The following is a 21,943-nucleotide window of genomic DNA, read 5'->3' as shown; positions in this document are numbered from 1 at the left end:
AGCTACACAGAAAAATTAGAATTATCTGGATTGTGTTTTTCCCAGCAAAAACATCAGTTCTTCACCCCAAGCTCCTTTCCATCCCCATACTCCCGTTCCCTAGGAATTCAACAAGCACCACCAGTTCTCTGATGGCTCCTTTCATTCTTCCCTTTTGCTCAGTGACTTGGGGTGCTGGTGACCCCTTGCCAGAAGGAAGCCCCAGTCCAAGAGAGCCTTAGATGACAGGAAGCGTTTTGTCCTCTCCTTTCTTAGCTCAGCCCTTCCAAGCATTCCATTAAAAACTCAATGCCAATAAACTGTGGCACAGAGCAGCGCCTTCCACCACCCCGGCTCTGTGTCACTGAAGTAGGTATAACGTCACTGTGGTCAAACAGCCTCAGAGGAAGCAAGGGAAGGCAGGACACAAGGGAAATACCTTTCTCTATAACAAATGAGTTGCACAGAAACTCAAACCATCTTTGAAAGTTACAGGCTGCTACCAGCAGCTGGCTGAAGGCACCATTCCTATGGCAACAGGCAGCGTTCTCCACTGCCTTCAGTTCCCATCCTTCTCCTAGGGAAAGAGAGAGCAAGATGCACGCTGAAAAGCCAGCGGAGTTTCTACAAGCAGACAATCAATGCTCCAACAGCCTGTATTGGCAGTGTAAATTGTTTCAACCATTTGTTAAAGCAATAGTAAAGTGTAAGGCAGTCCAGGCCTCAGCAGAATCTCTGTACATCTACTTTGTTTTATTCATAAAGAAATGCCATAACCCACACGGGCTGAAGCGATGAGTAAAGCAGCAATCCCACACAACAGCAGCAATCATTAACATCTGTCTTCCGAGAAGTGAGGCGGCCAGGGGCGAAGCGCCTTCACACACAGCCAAATTAAAGAAAGCAGACATAAAAGGAAAACGCAAATTAAAAAGTTAAACTTTTATTCTGTTAAAGTGTCCAGTCTTACACATCTCTCAAGAGCAAACAATAGCAGCCTTCGGTGCTTACGGCGGAGGTGCTGCTGATCAGCTGCCCGAGCAACCCTGCATACAGAGCGAATGTCAGCAATGTTACACCAAGCACAGGTCCTGCATGCCAAACCACAACCCTGCGAGCGCATCTACAGAGCGGCAGGGAGCCACGTCCAAGCTGTGAGTAGTGCCTTACTTAAATGGATGCATCTGGCAGCTGTAGATGACTCAGACCCATTAGCCCCCTTCTCATTAAGTTCAGCCTGGAAAAATTCTCCCTATTGTCCAATGAACTTCCTTTAAAGGAGAGATAGGAAAGAATGGAAGGGTATTTCCAGACATTCCAAATTAAGCCTTTGTGTGAATGCACGCAGAGTTCACCTTAGTTTTTGGGGTCCAACAGTTCAAGCGCAGTTACTTTTGAAAAGGGATTTCAGATGAGATTTCTGGAGGATTTCACACTATCACCACCATTTTAACATTCATCCAACACTGCAGCTGGAGGGATGGAAAGGATTCAAATCTAACAGTACTCTTGTCCAGCTCTGCTTCGAGCACTGTTACAATGCAGATAGGACAGGAAAACATTTTGGCACATTTTTATTAAGACTACAGAATCCACTGTGTGGCCAAACAGCAGTAAAAAAATAAACCATTTTTAAAATGCATTAAAAGGAAACAAATCCAAACAAAATCTAAATGATAGTTTTCCCATTTAGCATTCACACAGCCTTATTGAGGGCAGCATTTCAGAGCAGATGATGCTACCACTTATGATACAACCTTGGTCTTGAGTGAGAAAAGTCACATCAACATCTAAGAAATCTCTCCGTGCTCTCCACAAACAAAAAGAGAAGAACCAGAGGGAACAGCTGGCTTCAGGCAAAGATAACACTGCACGTGCACTAAAAGGAACGATGCCTCAGTGGAGAGTTCACCTTAATGTGCCTCTAGAGAAGGCACAGCTATCAAGGAAGAAACAATTCCTCCCCTGAAGGACTGAAAATAAATCAAGAAATCAAATCATGAAAGTCCCTTTCTAAAATGGAAAAAGGTAAGGAAGGGAAATGATGTCACAACTGTTAAATGGCATCCTGGGGTGCGTTAAAAAGAGCATGGCCAGCGGGGCAAGGAAGGTGATCCTCCCCCTCTGCTCTGCCCTAGTGAGGCCTCACCTGGAGCACTGGATCCAGTTCTGGCCTCCCTGGTACAAAAAAGACAGGGATCTCCTGGAAAGACTCCAGCAGAGGCCACAAAGATGATAGAGAGCCTGGAGCACCTCTCAAGTGAAAGGCTGAGTGAGCTGGGCCTGTTCAGCCTTGAGAAAAGACAACTCAGAGGGGATCTGATCAACATCTACATCTATCCAAGGTGTGGGGGCAAAGGGACAAGGACAGACCCTTCCCAGCTGTGTGTGGTGACAGGACAAGGGGAAACAGCCACAAACTGAAGCATGGGAAGTTCCACACAAACATGTGCAAGAACTCCTTCACAGTGAGGGTAACAGAGCACTGGACAGGCTGCCCAGGGAGACTGTGGAGTCTCCTTCGCTGGGGACATTCAAGCAAAGGCACCTGAATGCCTGCCTGTGCAACCTGGTCCTGGGAGCCTGCTCTGCAAGGGGGTGGATTGGTTGACCTCTAGAGGTCCCTTCCAGCCCCTACAGTTCCATGATTCTGTGAAATCAATAACAGGTTTTACGTATCATCTCCTGCAAAGGATGTGTCATTGTTCTGAAATTCCTAGAATCGCGTTGGAAAAAGAAGAGGGCTTCGGTGTGGTTCAGCAACAGAAAGCCACTTCATGCTATTTGTGGTAACGACACCAAGCATCTGCTTTAATTAAAGTGAAATTAGCAAAGTGGAGTGTAGAAATGGTAATAAGAGAAATAAAAAATGAGGTAGGACATTCAAGAAGTGACAATTAATACCGAAGAACAGCACATCACGACAGATACCTGTAACAGCTTGCATTGGGCTTACGTTTCACCATTCAGACTGATGGAGTGACTTAATTCCCACTGCTGAGTTAACTAGGGACCAAAACAAGGTCAGAAAACAACTCCAAAGAACAACTTCATCTAACATTCCAGTGCATAGTTTCAGAGATACAGCAAATTTTAACACATTTAATAGGTTTGGTACCACCCACCTTACAGGTGGTTCAAATAATCCATTGTAACTTACTACTTTTTGGGGCAGTTGGGAGTGAAAGGTAGAATTCTGTTTACTAACCTCCAGTCCTAGCATGGGGTGAGCATGCTCAAGATCAACAGGGGGTCCAAGAACTCATTCAGCTCAGCAGTGCTATTAAGAAAACTGTTTTAATTCAAGTTGTTTTGTGATTTAGCAGCTAATAAATCTGTTTTGCTACCAACTAGAGTGCTTTGAAAAGACAGGTCAGGACAAGAAGACACTGACCTGTTGATTGTCTGCATAAGGTGAGCTTTTCTTCCTGAACGTGCAGATTTATGTCAGAAAAAGCAAAGCTTCAGTTTGACAGAGATTGAAAAAAAAAATTATGATATACACTGACTGAACACTTGCAAATGAGGAAGGATTGTTGATGTACCCATCCCTCAGACTGAGCAATCCAGGCAGGTATGGGAAGTTGAGTGAATCACCCTGCTGTGGGGTGAGCTTTACAGGAAGTCCGAGCTGTAAATGTGTTCAGGACCTCACGTTTTAGACCCTATCATTTAAGTTTTAAAGCTTCCTCCATTTCATCACATGAAACTGATACTATGAAATCACTATCTCTTCCATGGAAGACCAAGAAGTACATGTCAGCAGCAGGTAAATATTGCTGTCTTCCAGAATGGCAATATATTTTTGTGCCACCTGCGTTTCTGGTACAAGAAGCTATCAAACTACTTAGCTTTCTGAGTGACAGCTTTGAGATACCTCAAGCTCTAACAGTCAAGACTGAAAAACTGAGCTTTGAATATTGAAAAAGGAGCAAAAAAGCTAGTGTTTCCATGCATGATCAATACTGGCCTGTCTTAAAATTGCTTTGTAGACCTCAGGCATAGGGCAGTTTCTACTCAGCAAGCAGCAGAAGTATAGCTGTCATTTGATAAGAAGTTAGAGGCTCACTTCTAGCACAATAGCCTATTGTCCACTTCTCCTATGGATTCGGCACTGAGATACATAGCAGAGCTCAGGAGATGTGCAAGCTTCTAGAAGCACTGCAGCATAAAAGCAGGAGCTGCTTATAGAAACTTTTGGCCTAGCTGCACAAAGCTTAGTTGTATAAGTGACATCATACCTCGAATCAAGAGTTAAAGCATTCATCTGCAGTGACCTAGACACACAGGAGAAAACTGTTCCTGTAAGCTAGGTTAAAATCCTACGAGGTACATTGCCCTTCAGCCCTGTCTAACCTAAAACACATTGTAAACAGATTACCCAGTGGCCTTGAATACAACACAGACTTCAAGTCTCTCAATTCAATTGCCATTACTCTCCAGCAATCTTTTGGCACAGAGTAAGGAAGAAAACGAGGCTTCCTTTGCCATCCAAACAGCCCCTACAGCCACCATGAGAAAGTGCCTGGAAAACAGTACTGCTGTAGCTGAGCCTAAAGCCATTCCTGTCTTACTCAAGCAGCAGTAAGTCTACCTTACAATTCCTGTCCCACCAATTCAAAATGCTTGTGTGCATGAATCCAATCCAAAATGCATCAGCACCAACACTCCTGAGCACTAGTGCTTGCTCTGATGCAGTGCATTTTGGATTAATGTTTCCCATCAATTTGGCAGTGGCTCCAACTCTAACATAATTTGAACACTAACTCTGTTAGAAACAGTGCCTTGCCTTCCAGATAAAGAAAATTATATTATTCCTCTGGACTGTTTAAAGCTTAACAGTGAACTAAGGGAGGCAGAATTTACATCTTCCTTAAAAGCAGTTTTATAAACAGATTTCCTAGATTTTAATACAGCTTTATTTAAGCATCTGAACATCAACAAATCCAGAGCCCAGGTAACATTGTTCATGGTTTCAGCATGTTTAGTGTGTATATTTCATATCTTACATCTCATGAGAAAAGCCATAGCGCCCTATTGCACCAACATCCAAGGGATCATCAGGGTTTGCTAAGCCAGCACTCTCACTGGCAGTTTGTCAGGAACTGCTTCAGAGATGGCTGCAGCTTCCTCCCTTTGTGCACACAGGAAGCCTCCAAACATTTCATGCCTGTTTGCAGCACTCCACCTTGGAGACAAACCTGTTGGCTCGATGCGGAGCATTACAGGACCTGCAGCCTGTGAGCCTCCTGTTCCTTCTGATGGAAAATGGCAGATTTTGGGTGTATTGGAGACACACCTTCACCACTCCACCTCGAGACATGAGTAGCAGCAGCTATCACAGGTTATCTACCCCGTGCAGGGTTTTGTCAAGCAATACCAAACAGGTCAGACTTGTTTCAATAAAGATTGCTCTGTTCAAGGGATCAGTCCTCAGAGGATTCTCATACTGCTCCTTAACAACAGGGGAATGAAACAGGGAAGAATAGGACAGGTTACTTTTCCAGCACCAAGTTCAATCAGCGTCAGCCTCTTAAGAGGTTAACAGGAACTGACAGCTGCTGAAGGGTGAAAGATAACAAGAAAACAATTAAGCTGGTCTATAGATTTTGTTCCTAAAAAAAATTGGCAACAAATCTAACAGCTTTATGGGCAGGGGCAGAGGAAAACTGAGTTATTCCTCTTCACTATAAACACTGCCAACCCCAGGGGACACCTTGACACACTGGTTTTACATCTGCATTTGTTACGTGACAGAGCATCGGGAACTTAAAAGCAGCTTGAAAACTTTAAAAGCCAAGATCATGAAGCAACTCAGTGCTTCTGGGAGAACAGATGAGGCAGACCAACTGCTTTTAATCCAGATCTTTTGTATTATCCAGATCATTTGTATTCTAGCCATTTCAGAACAGGCTAAAGGCCTGGAATTATTTTGGTTAGAGCCTCCAATGCATCAGTTGGAGAAGAGGATGCTATGTGATTAACTCATTAGCACAAGTGACTTGAAACTGCTAAAAAGTGCAATCTCTAATGCACAGATGGAGTTCTGGAGGGAGAACTCCTTCCCCAGGGTAAGAAGACAGGGTGTTAAACACAAGGGAAAGAAGACAATTTGTAACAAAAAGCACATTCCTGCATCCAAATTGATGTCTGAGATAAATTTACCCCCCAAAATCCCAATGCCAGCATCTAGGTAGAATAATCAACTCTCTCCCATCCCTAGCACTCTGTGGGGCCTCACTTACTGAATTGCTGATTTGGAGGGGAATAGTACCAGGTGTCACAGACAAGGAGGTACAGGAAGTTTCCTAGACTCTTGATCATTGCTTGCAGGACACTCATTCCCTGACACTAGAATCCCCATTTGAAGCGAGGCAGCAATCCCCACGTTTCCTTTTCTCCTCCATCCAAAGGAGGTCATCTCTTTTCCAGCACCACCCACTTCACTCCACTTCCTGTCCAAAACAGCAGCAACATCTCTTACTCCCACTGGCCCTTGCTCAGGAGCCATCTAACCTGTCTTGATCCTCATCCTGATCCCAAGCTTTCCACAATCCTGCACCCGAGGCAAGAAGTAGCCTCAGAGTCGTCACTGTTCAGGGACTCCTTGGCTAGTTCGATAGTGATTGGAGAAGAGGAAGGGGAGGACCTGGGAGAAAGGGGACTGGAATGGCCTTGTGTTTCCTTCTTGTTGGTCAGTGGTTCCTCCCCGCCTTTCGGGGGCTCAGGCTTGCTCTTTGTCTGCCCTCCACAGCCGCTCTTTGACTTCCAAGGGCAGCGTGTTGAACAAGTCCTCCTCCACCACAAGCCCGCTGCGTTTCAGCAGAGGACACTCTCCCAGCTCCACTGGCAGGCACTCCAAGCGGTTCCCTCGCAGCTCTATCTGCGACAGGTTTGTCAGCTCTCCAACACGGGATGGGAGTGACTGCAGCACATTGTTTCCCAGGTTCAAGGTTCTCAGCTTCCTGCACTGGAACAGCTCTGGCGGGAGAGTCTCAATCTGAAGAAAAAAAAAATCAATTACAGATGAAGTCACCTCATAGCACACCCACTCATAAGACAATAACAAGGTCACACATCTCACTGTCCTTCCTTAAGTGAGCTCCTGCTCCTGCAGTAAGGACTCGCATAGCATGAAGCCTCCCAGACAGATCTGCCATTGGCCATTCTTCCCCAGCTCCTCTCAGAGCACCACCGTGCCAGCAGATGTCAACTACTTGGCGCCTCTCAGCTTTGAGAACTTACTGTATCAACCTTTTTAAATCTTGTTCTTCACATCTCACAGGAAAGCTAAAAGCCTTCTTGTATACTTTCATTATGTACAAGATATGGTAGATTTCTATGTATTCTATTACCTGGAGCAGACACTACATGAGTACAACTGTCAGGCACTGAGAATTGAGAGCACTCCATCATTTCTGTCGGGTTTGGTATTGTTGCAGGGACTTTGATAGGCTTCAAATTACAAAGTTGGTTTGAGGTTTTTTTGGACAGTACAACAAAAAATGAAGTCACCACCTGTTAGCTTTCCCACCACTGCCTACAAGTCACTAATTTAACAAGTCTAATTGCTATTACTCCAGTACTCCTTCCAGTGAATTTCTAAGAAAACAATACAGGTAAGGTTTAATGAGCACTAGGCCGGGAATTAAGTGCAGCAATTCAATATTCTCCACTAAATTCAAAGCCTCATCACAAAGATTACTGTATGTTGCCTTTATACACAATCATGTCTCTTTTTTAACCTTGAATTATGCATGACACTGCTAAATTGAACAGTAATCAATTCTGAATGAAGTCAAGTCCAACCAAAAGCAGGGACAAGACCAATTAAAAACAGCCAAATTCAGCCACTGCTGTTGGTGCTGTCAAGCGTTACGCGAACAGCAACATGCAGTCGAATGATCACAGAAAGGGTGAGGCTGGAAGGGACCACTTGGGATCATACAGACCAAACACCCTGCTCACAGACTTCTGAAAATAAAACTTATTTAAGGGACAAGTATTGGTTTAGGAAGGAAGCAATGTGCTACACGCTATGGCCTGCTTCCCAAAACGGTACACTGGTACCAGCCAACTCCAGCAGCTCCTATTTGCTAAGACTGCTGAGCTAAGAGAGGACATTTGAGGTAACTCCTGGCCTTGGGAAATGCCTGCCTACCAGCCCTTGTGTTCCTTGCTGCCACTGTTTCCTGCATAACCAGGCTCAGAGCCCCAGGGTGACAGTGCTTTGCCCAGGCACCTGCAGGGGAATAAGCAGCTTTGCTGTTTCACTGGGTTCACATCACTTTCTGCTTCCAAACCCAGTGGAACAGAGGATGCTCCACAGCTTTCCTGTTGCATCAGTACTTTCACACAGTACAACAGGTTGTGTCACACAGTGCTGCAGAGAACAGAGCTGTCTCTAACTCCTCTTCCTCCAAGACAGGCTCCATCCCAGGACTACAGAGGATACACCACAGATCAACTCTCAGGAAGTTGTAGCAGCAAGGTTCCCTGAAGACAAATGGCACAGAATTACCTGGACACAAGCAGTTAAAACTTTCTTCATTCTGCTTGAACACCAACCTCAGAAAACAGCCCTCTCAGTCACATTCATCCTGAGAAAATATTCTGGCTTTCAATCTGGTATGAAATGTGTGCATACCATGAAGTTCTAAGCTTAAGCCACCCATACAGAAGGATGCACACACCCAGAAGCCACCGATCAGATCTGTCTGTGCTTCACAGATTCTGGTAGAGCCTTCTGCAACTTCAGCAAAGAGAGCGAATGAAAGCCTCAGCAAGTCCTTCAGCTCAGCACAGCCTGTGTGATCACAGGTTGATCTTTGACACCTGGTAAATGAGGCTTCCTTCCTATGCATTTGTAATCCCAAGAAGAGTAACAAACACATAGGAAAACCCATGGGACAGTTTGTTTCAAGCAATTAAGCCACTTCTGACCCAAGGGTAACCAGGTAACAAAGCAGCATAGCACACTTGGTCATCTTCCTTGTGACCTGCCTTGCACTTAAGCCAAGTCTAAGTCTTAACTGTCCAAGTCCACCTGGGATTGTACAAGAAAACCCACAGCCATTGCACTGAGGCATAGAAAGGTGCCACACTTCCTTCCCTCTAAGTCAAGTCTGATGGCCAATTGACAAACCTGGTTTAACCCGTTCTTTCCAGAGAAAGCACACTATAGAAGACAGTTTTACTTCCTCTAACATAACCTTTGTGGAGCAAGACAATACATTTTAAATGTGACAGATTAAGAATCATGTTTCTTAAGTCTGTAACATAGAGCTTCTCACACAAAATGTATGTTACAAGACCGAACCACAGAGCATTCCCCAGAAATAAATAGTACTGCATGAAAACTGTGAGCTGCACACATGCACATGCTAGATGGCTGCTGTCACTGTGTATGTACTCAGCTGAAGTACAATGAATAGTACTACATTAAGAGTACTTTCTTAGGTCTCCATTTTAAGACCAAAGCTGGTGTCAATCTAAGCAAAACAAGCTGCCAGCTGCAGAGAAACAAGCGTCAGGCAGGCTTTAGGAAACAGTCTGTAACTGCTACTTAAAAGCAATTTCCCTGAAAGAAAAGGGATGCTACAAAACAAAACAGTTCTTTCCTTCAAGAGAAGGAAAGAACTTCCTCTGGAGTTATCTGCCTTAGATAAAGCCCTCAGAAAAAAACTAAAGCTTCAGAATTTAAATAGAACAGCAGTGCCAGGAATATTTCACACACCACTGTAACACATTTAATCCCACAGATAACAGACGCACCAGAATTACCTGTGCTCACAGAGGAACACTCCGGCTCCTGCTCACTTACCCTGTTGGCTGTCACAGCTAGGTTCTGCAGGTTTTGAAGAAGTCCTACGTCTGGTGGTATGGAAGTCAAGTTGTTGTGGCTGAGATCCAAATACCGAAGTTTTCTGCAATAGAAGAGCTGGGTAGGAATCTTTTCTATCTTGTTACGATTCAGGTAAAGGCGCTCTAAATTGGTGAGGTTGCCTATTTGCATGGGGATGTAGGCAATGTGGTTGTACCACAATTTAAGGCAAGTGAGACGATGTAAGTGCTGGAAGCTGATGATTTCCTCAATGGTCTTGAGGTTATTGTCCTTCAGGTCTATCTCTTGCAGATTGTGGAGGCTAAAGATGGAGTGAGGAATGCGCTCCAAGTCGCAACGGATCAGCTCCAGCTCTGTCAGGTTGACCATTTTCTTAAGGCTGTTGAGAACAATGAGCTTGGTGCCCTCGTTGTTAATGGAAAGCTTCTGAAGATGCACACCAACATCTGTCACCACCTGCGGCAGCTTGGTGAGGTTACTCTTCAACCTCAACACCTTTAGCCTCTTCAGCTCCCTCAATCCATCTATTACAATGTACCGGTTGTTTTCAGCACTCAGATTCCCTGTCAGATGAAGCTCTTCTAGTGTCTTCAGGCTATAAATCCAAAGAGGGATCTCCTTGATGTCTGTGAACTTGATGTGGAGAGATTTCAAATTCTCCCTCAAGAAGGCCAGGGCTGGAGCCTCAATTTTGGCAGCGGTGTGGTAAAGCCATAGTTCCTTAAGGCTGGTGAGCTGAGCAATGCTTGGGGGAATGGTGACATCAGGGATAAGCTCCAGCTTCAAGACCTCCAGCTCTATGAGGTCAAAGACCGTGTCAGGAATGCCACTCAACATGAACAGATGCAGTTCCAACTTATCCTGAGAGTTCTTTGTGATCCTCTGCCGCAGCTTCTCCAAAGTCCACTCATTGTTGAGGTTCAGCTGCCGCAGCTTGTTCTCACTCACCTCCGACAGAAAGACAGCAAAGCGCTTGGAATACAGGGGGTCATACTGATCAATCAAATGGAGCATAAAAGCAAAGTCATTTTTCACATCAGGAATGTCACTGTAACTGCTTTCCTCACGGATAGACTCAAAGGAGTACTTCTTGAGCGATCGCCTCAGCATCCACCAGAGCGTGTACATGCAGATCAAGCCATAGACTACCACCAAGCTGATGTAGAAAGATGCCAAGATTTTGAAGAGAGTGGCCAAAGGATGAGCACAGCGATACATCCTGTAGCCAGTCAAGCTCTCAATGTCCACCTTACAGTCAACATCAAATGTTATGTTGTTGACATAATAAACAGTATAGCAGATGATAAGAATGAACTTGATTACTTTGATGATGGTCTGCCTCATGTAGAGGCGATACACTATATCTCCCTCTTCCACATGCGTACGGAACTTCTTCACTTTTTCAAAGAGTGCTTTGGCCTGTTCACCTTCCTTCTTGTCCAAGACACCTGTCTCAGATCGGTCCACGATTCCTTGTTCAATTCGAGACTTTGTTCTCTGCAGCATGGGAACAGTGGCTTCCACATCCTCACTGACCGTGGAGGATTTCTTGTCCATGGAGCCATTCATTTTCCCAAATGCTGGCTTGGTATCGCTCTCTTCCACCACTGTCTCAGATAATGCCCTTGTTGTCCATGGAGAGTCAAAACACTTAAGCAAAATAGACACAAAATGCTCCAGCTTGGAGCTGGTCCTTGGAAATTTGAACCAGAAGTTGCTACAAGCCAGGAAGATAAGAGTATGTAGCAGCACCAGATAAGGAAAATACTTGGCAAACCAGTGAAGGCGGTTCTCATAACACACCGCATCCACATAGTTATACTGGTGCCGGTCCAAATCATATTGGATCCCTGTGGGCCCTGTATCAGCAGAGGGAACAAGACTAGAGTTATAGTAAATACGCTCTGGGGTTACAGCTGTCCAACCTCTGACAGTGTCATTGCAAGAGTCTTTGGTAATCCATTTACAGGGCAAACAAATCATTTTGTCCTGGGTGACCTGAAGAGTCCCTCCAAACACTGCAATCATCAGCATCACTATGGAAATGTAGTCCGTGAATACGTCCCACCATGGCTTCAGGATGCGGTATGCTGGCTGAGTGTCAGCAAAGTATCGCAATTCAGTGACTGGAATCATGATTCACCACCTGAAAGGAAAACAGAAGCAAGCATTACTAAAACTCTTTTGTTCTGCTCTTCTAGAGGGTATCGGGAAACTCACATTTTAAGTGCTGGCAAAACAAGACTGAATTAAGCCCTAGTTTCAAGTTACTTGGATACAAACAAGTGAGACTACCTGAGCGAGGCACCTGGTTACAGCTGAGGCTGTAAAGCTATTGTGGTGGTGCTCACCCTCACAGGCGAGTCGCTGGAAGGCATCAGAACTGGTGCTTGTCATTAGCAGTCTGCAGGTGAAAAATTCACACTGAAAGAAGGCTTCCAGGACCAACTTTAACTCCTATGACAGATGAGTAATGGGAAGCTTTCAGCTTTACCTGGGGATATCATTTCAGGGACAAAGGAATTTGACAGCATTATTAGAGAAAATCCACACACAGTTATCATGTGTTTGTTACTCTGAGCTAAGAAATAACTCTACATCTCTGTGTCTCTCCAACTGCAGAGGCAAGGAAGAGGATTTAAGAGCATTAGTTATATTTCTTAGAACCACTACATTGACGCAACCCATATCTGATTAAGAAAACTGGAAAAGAACAAAAAGTTGTTTGATATCATCCCTTTTCCTTCCACAGGAAGAAGTTCTGGCTCTCCACCTCAGCATCAACTTCCCAAAGAAACAGTACTTGCCAACAGTGCTGTACAACAGCTCCCTTCTGAAATCCTGTAACAGCTGCTCTTTGTTTTCTTCACTTCAGAAGTATAGGAAAGGGGAAGCATACTTAATATAAAAATTCACTTCCCTGACCAGCCACTCCCACTTAGAGTTCATCTCAGCTGGGATTTAAGAGTCACAAAGGAAATGAAAAGGTTCTGGGAAGGGAGACCTCATGGCAGAACTTGTTCTGTCCTTCAGAGTTCCAGAAGGAAAAAGCCATAGAAAACCCATAAGCCTGACAGATCCATACAAACTCACAAAGCATTCCCTGTATCCGACAGGTGACACAAGTGAAGTGCATGAAGTCATTATAACTTGTTCTAATGACACTGAAAAAGCAGTAATATCACACCATACTTGCTAGCAGTGTTCAGGCACCAGACAAGCACAAGTCTTTGTCGTTTTGAGACTCTCATCAACTCAACTGTAACAGAAGAAGAACAAAAGCTCAATCCTGTCTCCACAGCCCATAAGGCAGCATCCATACAGGCAGTCCTGACAAGCCCCGGGGGCTGCAGGCTTGATAGCAGCTTTTTATACACCACTGGCTGAAGCCAAGCAGAGTGACCACACCATCTGCTTTTGTAGAATATGAGTTTGTATTTAAAATTAACTTCCAGCCCAGAACTGCAAAGGAAGCCCCTCCTAACATGAACTCAAGAAGCACCACATTCCCTAGAGACTCTAAATTGAGAACACTATTCCCTGGTTTGTCGCTTACAACAATAAATGGTAAAATGCCAGCTTTGACTTACAGCTATTTGGGAAGGCTGCTAGAGGTAGGCTGAAAGATGACAGCTATTCCTAAAGTAGCATTTGCCTTCTGCCCAACCAAGTTCAGTTACTGAAGAGTGTGAGAGCCAGGGCAGGATAGCTGACATGCCATAGCAGGAGGAAAAACAAAGACACGCACCCTCCCCAGCACGCTCTGCATCCCTTCCACTGTAATCAGAGGGAAGTCCTGCACTTCTCCAGTCCAAGCAAGAGAAAGCCCACAAAGCTTTGTAAAAGGAGAACACCAAGAGTTACTGCAGCCATCTGCTGGAACAGTTAACTATGTCATGGCTCAGCTTCTCAAATTCATCGATGCTTACAGGAAAGCACAGCTTCTGCTCTACCAGACTAACAGCTCAGGACCCCTCTGAGAGCAGCACACCACCCTAAGGGTCCACAGAGGTCCAGTGGCAGCCTCCCAACCCATGCACACTCTCCTAAAACTCCTGCCAAGTGTGATGTACAGCTTCTGTTGTTACTCCTTCCAAACTACATCTAAGAGGCAACAAGCACTACTGTACCCCTCACTGCTCTCCTATAGTGCTATGTAGGATCCTGATTCCTCTTTTCCTTCAGGAGCATGCAGTGAGAACTCCGGTGCTGTTCATCAAGGAACTGCTCCCTACTTAAATGCTTTCCTACCCCTCTCATCTTACGCTGAGGGAAACAGACACTCATCTCCTTTCTTTCTCTTGTCTAGATACCACTTGTCCCCAGAGATCCTTTCTTCTTCCCTCCAGTGCTTCTTCACTCCAGGCAGGGAAGCTTTTGCAGGAATTGGGTCCTTCATAGCTGCCCACAGAAAGGTTATGAAATAGACATGAACTTCTCAGGAAGCAGAGTCTCGTGGTTAAGGCATTTTCCAGACTTGAGCCGAGTCTAAGAAATACCTCATTGCTTTTTTGCAACAAACGAACCCTGTGTTTACTTTGATTTGTATCTCAAGATAGCTAGGAAGGAAAGCAAAAAAAATTAGGGCAACAGGCTCCCTAATTCTATTTACGGGCCACATGGGATAGGAAATCTGCCTTTACATTGTGCAGTTACAAGACAGCTAACAAATGATCTGTTTGAACGTCCCACGATAGCCTATTACAGCTCCGTACCAGCATTTAAACCCTGGCATGGTGGAGCAGGAAATCCCCTGCCCTCCAGTAACAATGATAGGGTCACTGCGTGAAGAAAAGGACATTCTCACAAGTTCCCACTCCTCCTGGCAGCTGTGGAAGCCCTGTTCAAGTCCCAGATGAGAAGCAGTAAAACAAGGGGTCATTTTACAGAAGCTGTAGCCCCCCAGGTCTTATCTAATCTTATTTGCAGCATCTGTGGTAAAAAAGGAAAACTGACCACCAAAAAACTTGGGAAACCAAGGGGAAAAGCTACCACTCTCCTCAACCAGATTTCCCATGTGTGCAATCCATTCCAGTTCCTGAAAGACTCAATGACTGTTCTGCAGCAAAACAAGCGTCATTATTTTATAGACCCCATTTCATAATCATTTGAAAACGCCATTCCGGTTGCAACACTCCCTTCTGGATTCAGGCAGGCAGTTTTGCTGCTGGGGTTGATGACAGCAGACGAACCTCAAGAAGTCAGGTTCTCAGGGCTTATCTCTGCTACCGATGCTGCCCCGCACGATAGGATTCTTCCTGTAGGAACCAGGGGTCCGACCACTGTACAGAAACCAAGTGGGCACCTGGAAGCCACACTCTCCCCCCAAGTACAAAGGCAGCAGAACAGAGATATTTAGGAGGAAGACATTGTTCTGGCACTGCAGTAGAGCAGGTTTGGGGAAGAAAAGTCTCAGCTCCTTCAGATACACGTCAAGTTGCACATCTTTCCAGGTGGGGCTCAGAAACTGGCAATTTCCTCACAGTTAACTCCACCAAATGGGAGACACTGATACTGAGATTTTGAAAGAGTGCTTCATTCAAGTTTAAAGGTTGAATTAAATCTGTATGAGCCAACAGGTGGGAATATCATAGTTCAAGCCCCATCCACTTATCAGAAGCATAAGGAAGTTTTCCAAAGGTATAATTAATTAGGCAAGCTCTGGGAATTGCACACAAAAGAAATCTTACAAGTGTGTATCTGCCTCAAAGGTGTTTCAGCTTTCACATCCCATGCCAATTTACCATGTAACTGATCAGTCTCCTACTTCTTACTTTAACAGTGCCATTACATTTGAGGGTTTCAGTTGCACCGAAGCAGCACTGTGCTGCAATTCACATCCAGTGTAGAACAAGCAGAGTAGTTGGAGCCTGTACAGGTAAAGACCCATGTGATGAAGTCTCACTGCCATACAGCAAGACCATAATATATCTATCAATTCAGCCCACAAATACAATCCTAAAATCTCTGCAATATCCACATTTAGGTACTGCACATCCCTTCAGTGCCTGCAGATTTACCCAGACCCATGCTGGCATGCAACTACAGACTCTGCTAATCAGGCAACCTCAGGAAGGAAGGCAGAGCCCAATTAGTACAAACAAGTCAGGCCATGGTGGCCATCCTGCATCACCTGCCGAGCACCTTCCTACCATGTGCAGTATGAATATTAAGTTTTATTAGGCACACCTGGAAGAAAAAATAACTTAGAAAAACAGGGACACCCTGAGCACAACACATCTAAATAATAAAATCATTCAGAAACAAGAATAAACTTATCCAGCTAACAAAAACCTTGTACTGTAGCATGTACCATAACCAATAAAGACCAGAGTCGAGAGCATGAATCCTTTTCGCAAGACGTAAGACTCCTGTGGTATTTAAGATCAAGGAATGAATAGAGCAACTGCAAGAACACAGACATCCTCTGATTTGAAGAATTTCCCTATTAAAACCAACAATAATCTAAACATGCAAAGACAGAATTATTGCTGACAGATGCTTGGCTGAGCTGTGCTTGAAATTCCTGCCTGTACCTGCTGACCAGCATACCCAGCTAGAGACAAAGTGAACAGAAACATCATTGTTTAGTTTCACTGGCTGGTATGTCATCAGCTTGACTCATCCATCTGCTGAATACTTTATCCATCCTACTCTTCCCTTTCTTCCTTCTGTTGACCATTCTGTTGCAAACAGAGCTACTGGCAGAACAGGACTACATGCAAGATCTCATGACATGTCCAAGAATTTCCTCAGTTTCTATCACTTCCAGGACCTCTTCTTGAAAGCAGAGAAATCCTCACCTTTAGTGGGATGCAGCACCTAAGGGAGGCAATCACATAATACAAATTTAAATAGCTAGACAAGGATTTATTGTATGTTGGACACTTGCAAACCTCTAGTTTGTGTCACACATTCTTAAATCTCAGTGGCTTTTAAGATTGTAGATTGCAAAGCAGCAGTCAAGCACTGTTGAGAGTTTCTTACCTCTCAGAAACCCAGAGAACAAGGGAGGTGTCTGTGTGCTGACAACATCAGAGGTAGACAAGGGAAAAGAAAAACGACTCAGTGCTCTTAAGACTACAGCCCTGATTTTGACGAGCTGCAACATGTTACCATAAGCTTTCAAAACAGCAGTGCCTCTCTCCCCAGCATGCTGCCACCTGAAACACTAGAGAGGGGCAGAACACAGAGCTCTTTGTTCAAACACCAGGAAATGTAAAGAGCTTTGCAAGTCACAAGTGGGAATGTAATTTGTGTTCCCTCCCCCTTGTTTATTAGGCTCAGAATTGAAAGCAAAAGGAGGAGGTTAAAACAGAGCTGCTTTCAGTCACTCCTCGGAAAACCTTCCAAGCAGGGACAGCCACATGATCAACTGGAAAAGCCCAAGATGTCAGACAGAATAAGACTCAGTGATTTTGTTCCTCGCTGTTTGTAGAAGTAAACAGCAAGGAAACCAGGTGCCAGAGTCCCAAACAACAACCAGTCATCTTTACATCTGGGTCTGTCTGCAAGACGCTTTCTGAGACAGAGAAGCAAACACAAAGTTTAAAGGACTGCACGTTACTCAGACTGGCAGATGGAAGAGTGCAACAGTGGCAGCCAGCACTTACACTCTTCACCTGTCCCACAGCCAACAAACCAAACACAGAGTAAATTACCTTGGTTTTCATATAACCACCAGCTGTGTGCAACATTCAGCCCCACCCAAGCCACAAGATACAGGAGGATGAAGCAAATTAACTGTACTGAAGCTCATGAAAAAACTCACCTACACTGCAGACAGAACTTTTACCATCTTTACTGCTACCTTTTAATTGACTCTTCCAATCAAATGCAAGACTGACATTCTTAGCAAAGTGCAAAGCTCCTGTTTACTATCACACCAGCAAGCCTGTCCTAACAAGCACAGGGCAGAACATCTGCACAATCAGAGCAATCTACACTGGAGTCCTGGTTGGCCTGCCCATTTTCTGCAGGGTTTTACCCCAGCTGCACAGAAGTTATCAGCATCAGTGATGCTTGGATCAGGGAGCAGGTCAGTGAGAGATTGCTACGGAAACTCAAATGCTATCAGGTGACTTGCCACAGTGATGCAAACCAGAGAAAAAGTCTGTGTCAGCTTATAAATTATGAATGTGTGTGGTCACAGGTTTGCTATCCAAAATTAATTTCCTTTGCCATAGAAAAGATGCTTCAAGGACAAGGCATTGGAGCTTGTCTTTGAAAAGTATGATGGCTTTATTCCAATGGGACACTACAAAACACTTGCAAGTGGTTGAGTCGTTATTAACTACTTAAGATTAAGACAGACAACAAGAGTGTTAACTTGGAACAAGCAGAACAGCTTCAAGCACTCCCTCAGCTGCAGAAGTCTATTCAGCATTTAATTCCAGCATTGGAAAGTGATACAAAAAGGGGTAAACAATTGTCTTCAATTAAGACTGAAATGGTGGGCAGAGCAGAGCTTTGACATTTCTAACAAGAGATTGAGAAATCACAACACTAAACTCAAAGCCAAGACTTTTAAGCAAGGATCATCACAATTTATTGTTAACAAACTGACAACATCTACAAATTTATTAGCTTGAAAACAGCTGTGGCAACACCCAGAGAGATGAACCAAAGATGAAAGAGGATTTCAACAAGAGCAGAGTAAGACTTCAGCCATCAGCACAATAATATTTTGCCTCAGTCTGACAAAAGAGAAACAAGCATATATCCACCTGCTTATTCCTGACCCTGCAACCTTGTCTTCTGCACCATGAGCTTCAAAACAGTGACTGTGACTTTCATCTCAGGACATTTTCTGATTGTATTCACTGATTGATAAGAGAGAGGCAATAAAGCCACAGCTCTAAAGGCGAATCTGTTAACTAGTCCAGTGCACAAACTTGGCACAGAGGAGCTTTATACTGCCTGGTAATTTTACAGCAAACATTAACAAAACCTGGTATAGGAGGTAAAAGCACTATTATTCCAGCAGGGTGCTTCTGACTGAACAGCTTTTAGAGTCAAATGCAGTTCAACAGCAGCAGGAAGGCCATATATAATCCAGATATATATATATCAACTGTGTGCCATTTGCAGTAAAAAATGCATGCAAAACAACTTAGAGAAAAAGCTGCCTGGAAGCATTCAAGATATTCTCCTCAAACAAGAGACTGTTAAATGCCAGTTCAGCAATAGCACACATCCTAAACCGAGGCTATTTTTGAAAACACTTACTTGGAAAAACATGCAGGAAGGAGGCTTGCTACACTGCAACAAAGTAAGTTTGTATTTAATCTTTACCAAAACAGTGGCAAGACATCCCAGCATGAAGAAGCCCCACATAAAGCATGTAGAAACCCTCCCCTTCTGCACTCCCCCACCACTCACACAACTTCACTGTGCTTTCCTAGACACCAGCAAGGCTCAATTTAACTTCAGTGACTTTCACTTCCCTTTTAAATACTCAACTGAACAAAATCCTCCTTCAGAACATGGAAGAATTCACGAAGGCCTGTAGTTAGGATTGTATACAGCAACACAATAACTTACATTTGAATTCCATGACTTTTTAAAATGAAGTCAGATCACCCTAAGCCAGGAACTGCCTTTCTGAACATCTGCAGCATTTATGAGAATGCAGTAACTCAAAGCATTTGGGAAGTCATCACTGAAAGGCTTCAGGCACTCCACATTTTAAACATGGAAGCATTAGATTTTAACACATGGCTTCTGGAGTTATCTTAAGGAGTTATTTATGCACATCCCCTTTGACCTACATAAATAAAGTTACGGTTTCCAAGTACCGTGCACAATCAGCACAACAAAGCAAATCCTTGAACTGTCAGAACACAAACCTGCACTTCCCCACTGCTCACAATTTGACCCATCTGGGCTGCATCTCATCCTGCAGATAAGCAGGGCACTCTGCACTTCCTTTCATCACTATTCTAGCAGAGACCCAAAGAGACAAAGTTTCCAACTGCCAATCCTCACTGTTGCCTAAGTGCCACCCACAAGGGCAGCAAGTCAGTGCTCTCCTTAGTTAACCACAGAAAAAAAAATGTTCATGAGATGTTTACATAGCAATACAAACATCACCCTGCTGGAAACTGAAGAATATTGACCAAAATAAACAAAGAGCATACAGCCTTAAAGTACTTTTTTAATGAAAGTAGTCAGGGTCTATATGGCCAGGAGTTAGATGCAGGGGTAAACGCAACAGTTCAGTTTTACATCAGACGACAAATTGTTACTTCACTCTTTTTTCCCTCCACCTTAAAGCTTAGGGCTCACAGCTGTAAATAAGCACATCACCACTCTCCCTGATCCACCACCTTTCCTCCTTGCTCTTTCACCAAACATCACTGCCTCGCATTTTGCAACTATTTTTAAGCAGTGTTCTTGTGATTTCATTTGTGTCTTTAGCACACCACTCCCACCCTGGCCTGCAGCCCTTACCCTGCAGTTGGGTTCTGCTATCTGCACTTCAGTTCTCTGTGCTGGAAGTGGATGATGTTCCTGCGTGCTGGATCCTGAGCAGGTGCTGAAGCGTTGCATTCCCCACACGCCATGGGAACAGCTTCCCTGAAATCAAGCAGAGATTATCAGCAGAGAGAACGAAGATCACAGAGGAACCACGTTATGTAAAAGTTTGGGAAAGGATGTCGGAGATTTCTAAGGAACAAACTAGATGGTCATTGGGAACTAAGAAGAGACGCTGATAGCCAGAAAGATGTTAGAAGCTCTAAGTAAATTTTCAAAGAAGAAGCAAATCTCCAACATTTGTTCCAGAAGCTATCACAAAGCAGGTGTTGCAAACCCATTTAAAGGAGACTCTGAGTTTCTCTATTGCAACCAAACTAATAAAGACAGATTAACCTCCTGGTGGAAAGATCTAAAATGCATCAGGACTCTGAAAACACACATCCCTCATCATTTTACACTCAAGCAAATATCCCCACTCTTCACAACACATCTACCAACATGAATCTTTCTAAAGCAGTGGCAATTTAGCACCATCAACAAGCACTACAACAGCCTTTTATCCTTGCTTCCTGCACATCAGCACAGGGAAGCAGACAAGGGAGCAAGCCCTGGCTCTGAGGGATCCCTCAAGCCTCAAAGTCAGGGGGGACTGCAGAACTTCAGAAAGCATTTTGTCAACAAGAAGCACGGGGAAAAAAGCACTGGAAAAGGAAGAGACATCACTAGAACAAAACGTATTGGTTAAGATGTTCAACCCAAGAGCACGTTGGGATCAGCCAACGCCAGCATCAGGGTTGGCAGACTCAGAAGCAACCTGCTCACAACCAAAGCCTTTCCACTCGAGCCGTGCCAAACTGCTGCAAAAGAACAAGCTAAAGTAGAGGACTCGCTGACCTTCTCCCCCACCCTGCCCTTCTCTCGGGGCTCAGCACCGCCCCAAACCACGGCACGACACACCCGCACACTGACTGCGCATCGCCCCTATCTGCCCACCACCAACCTGCCGCACCCCAAGCTTTGGGGAAAAAACAGACATCGAGACAGAACGAGACGGAAAGAAAGTTAATTCAGGAAACCTGCCGGCTTTAAGCTGCCCTCAGGAACAAGCACAGATCGCACCTCCTCGCCAAGGGGCTGCCGGCAGCGCAGGGGCGGCCCGGCCGCGCCCCACACAGCCAGGGCCGCCTCCCTCGGCAGCGCAGTGACGGCGGGCACACGAAGGAAACGAATTACTGCTCGGTCAGTCAGCGAGTCCTCCCCGCCCGCCCGTCAGGGCTGCAGCCCCTCAGAACCCCTTCCCGCCCGCTGCCCTCTCACAGGGGCGGCCCCACCCGGGAGTCCTCCGCTCTGAGAGCAGCGCGGCGGGAGGCAGACAGGCCGCAGCCCATCCCCGCCCGCACCCACCTGTCCGCACCGACCCTCTTCAGCCCCCACCCTCCCTCGCGCCGGCTCGGGCTCCTTTTGTCCGCACCGAGGCGGCCCCACCCCGGAACTGACCTCACCCGCCCGGCATAGGCGGCCACCAGGGGAGCGCCCGCCGCCGCCTCTAGCGAGGAGCGAAAAAGGGCGCCGCCATCTTGGAGGCGGGCACAAGGGGGAAGGGCGTGCCGCCATCTTTACGTAGGGCGAGGCCGCGCAGAG

General features: G+C 45.2%; 1 protein-coding gene across 3 annotated transcripts; it reads right to left on the bottom strand.

The window, feature by feature from the left end:
- Positions 1–906: 906 nt before the first annotated feature.
- Positions 907–21,918, bottom strand: LRRC8A (leucine rich repeat containing 8 VRAC subunit A). Of its 3 annotated transcripts, XM_052668424.1 has the most exons (5): positions 21,800–21,918; positions 20,276–20,401; positions 12,175–12,317; positions 9,803–11,969; positions 907–6,979 (listed from the first exon to the last, which is right to left on the bottom strand). In XM_052668424.1, exons 4-5 carry the CDS (start codon positions 11,957–11,959, stop codon positions 6,704–6,706), a joined length of 2,433 nt encoding a protein of 810 aa, XP_052524384.1. In that variant the 5' UTR covers positions 11,960–11,969; positions 12,175–12,317; positions 20,276–20,401; positions 21,800–21,918; the 3' UTR covers positions 907–6,703. The 3 variants fall into 3 exon arrangements, with proteins under 3 accessions (XP_052524384.1, XP_052524382.1, XP_052524383.1); XM_052668422.1 differs by lacking the exon at positions 12,175–12,317 and having other exon boundaries at positions 21,800–21,917; XM_052668423.1 differs by lacking the exons at positions 12,175–12,317; positions 21,800–21,918 and adding an exon at positions 21,707–21,785.
- Between the last annotated feature and the right edge of the window lie 25 nt (positions 21,919–21,943).

The sequence above is a fragment of the Tympanuchus pallidicinctus genome, unplaced genomic scaffold, assembly GCF_026119805.1.
Source record: "Tympanuchus pallidicinctus isolate F22 unplaced genomic scaffold, pur_lepc_1.0 scaffold8, whole genome shotgun sequence".
Taxonomy (NCBI): Eukaryota; Metazoa; Chordata; class Aves; order Galliformes; family Phasianidae; genus Tympanuchus; species Tympanuchus pallidicinctus.
This window is presented reverse-complemented; position numbering and strand designations above follow the sequence as displayed.

Coding starts and splice junctions, on each gene's coding strand:
- LRRC8A (XM_052668424.1), bottom strand. CDS start 11,959: ATGATTCCAGTCACTGAATTGCGATACTTTGCTGACACTCAGCCAGCA. Junction 6,980..9,802: donor TAGCTGTGACAGCCAACAGG/GTAAGTGAGCAG, acceptor TTTTTTCTTCAG/ATTGAGACTCTCCCGCCAGA.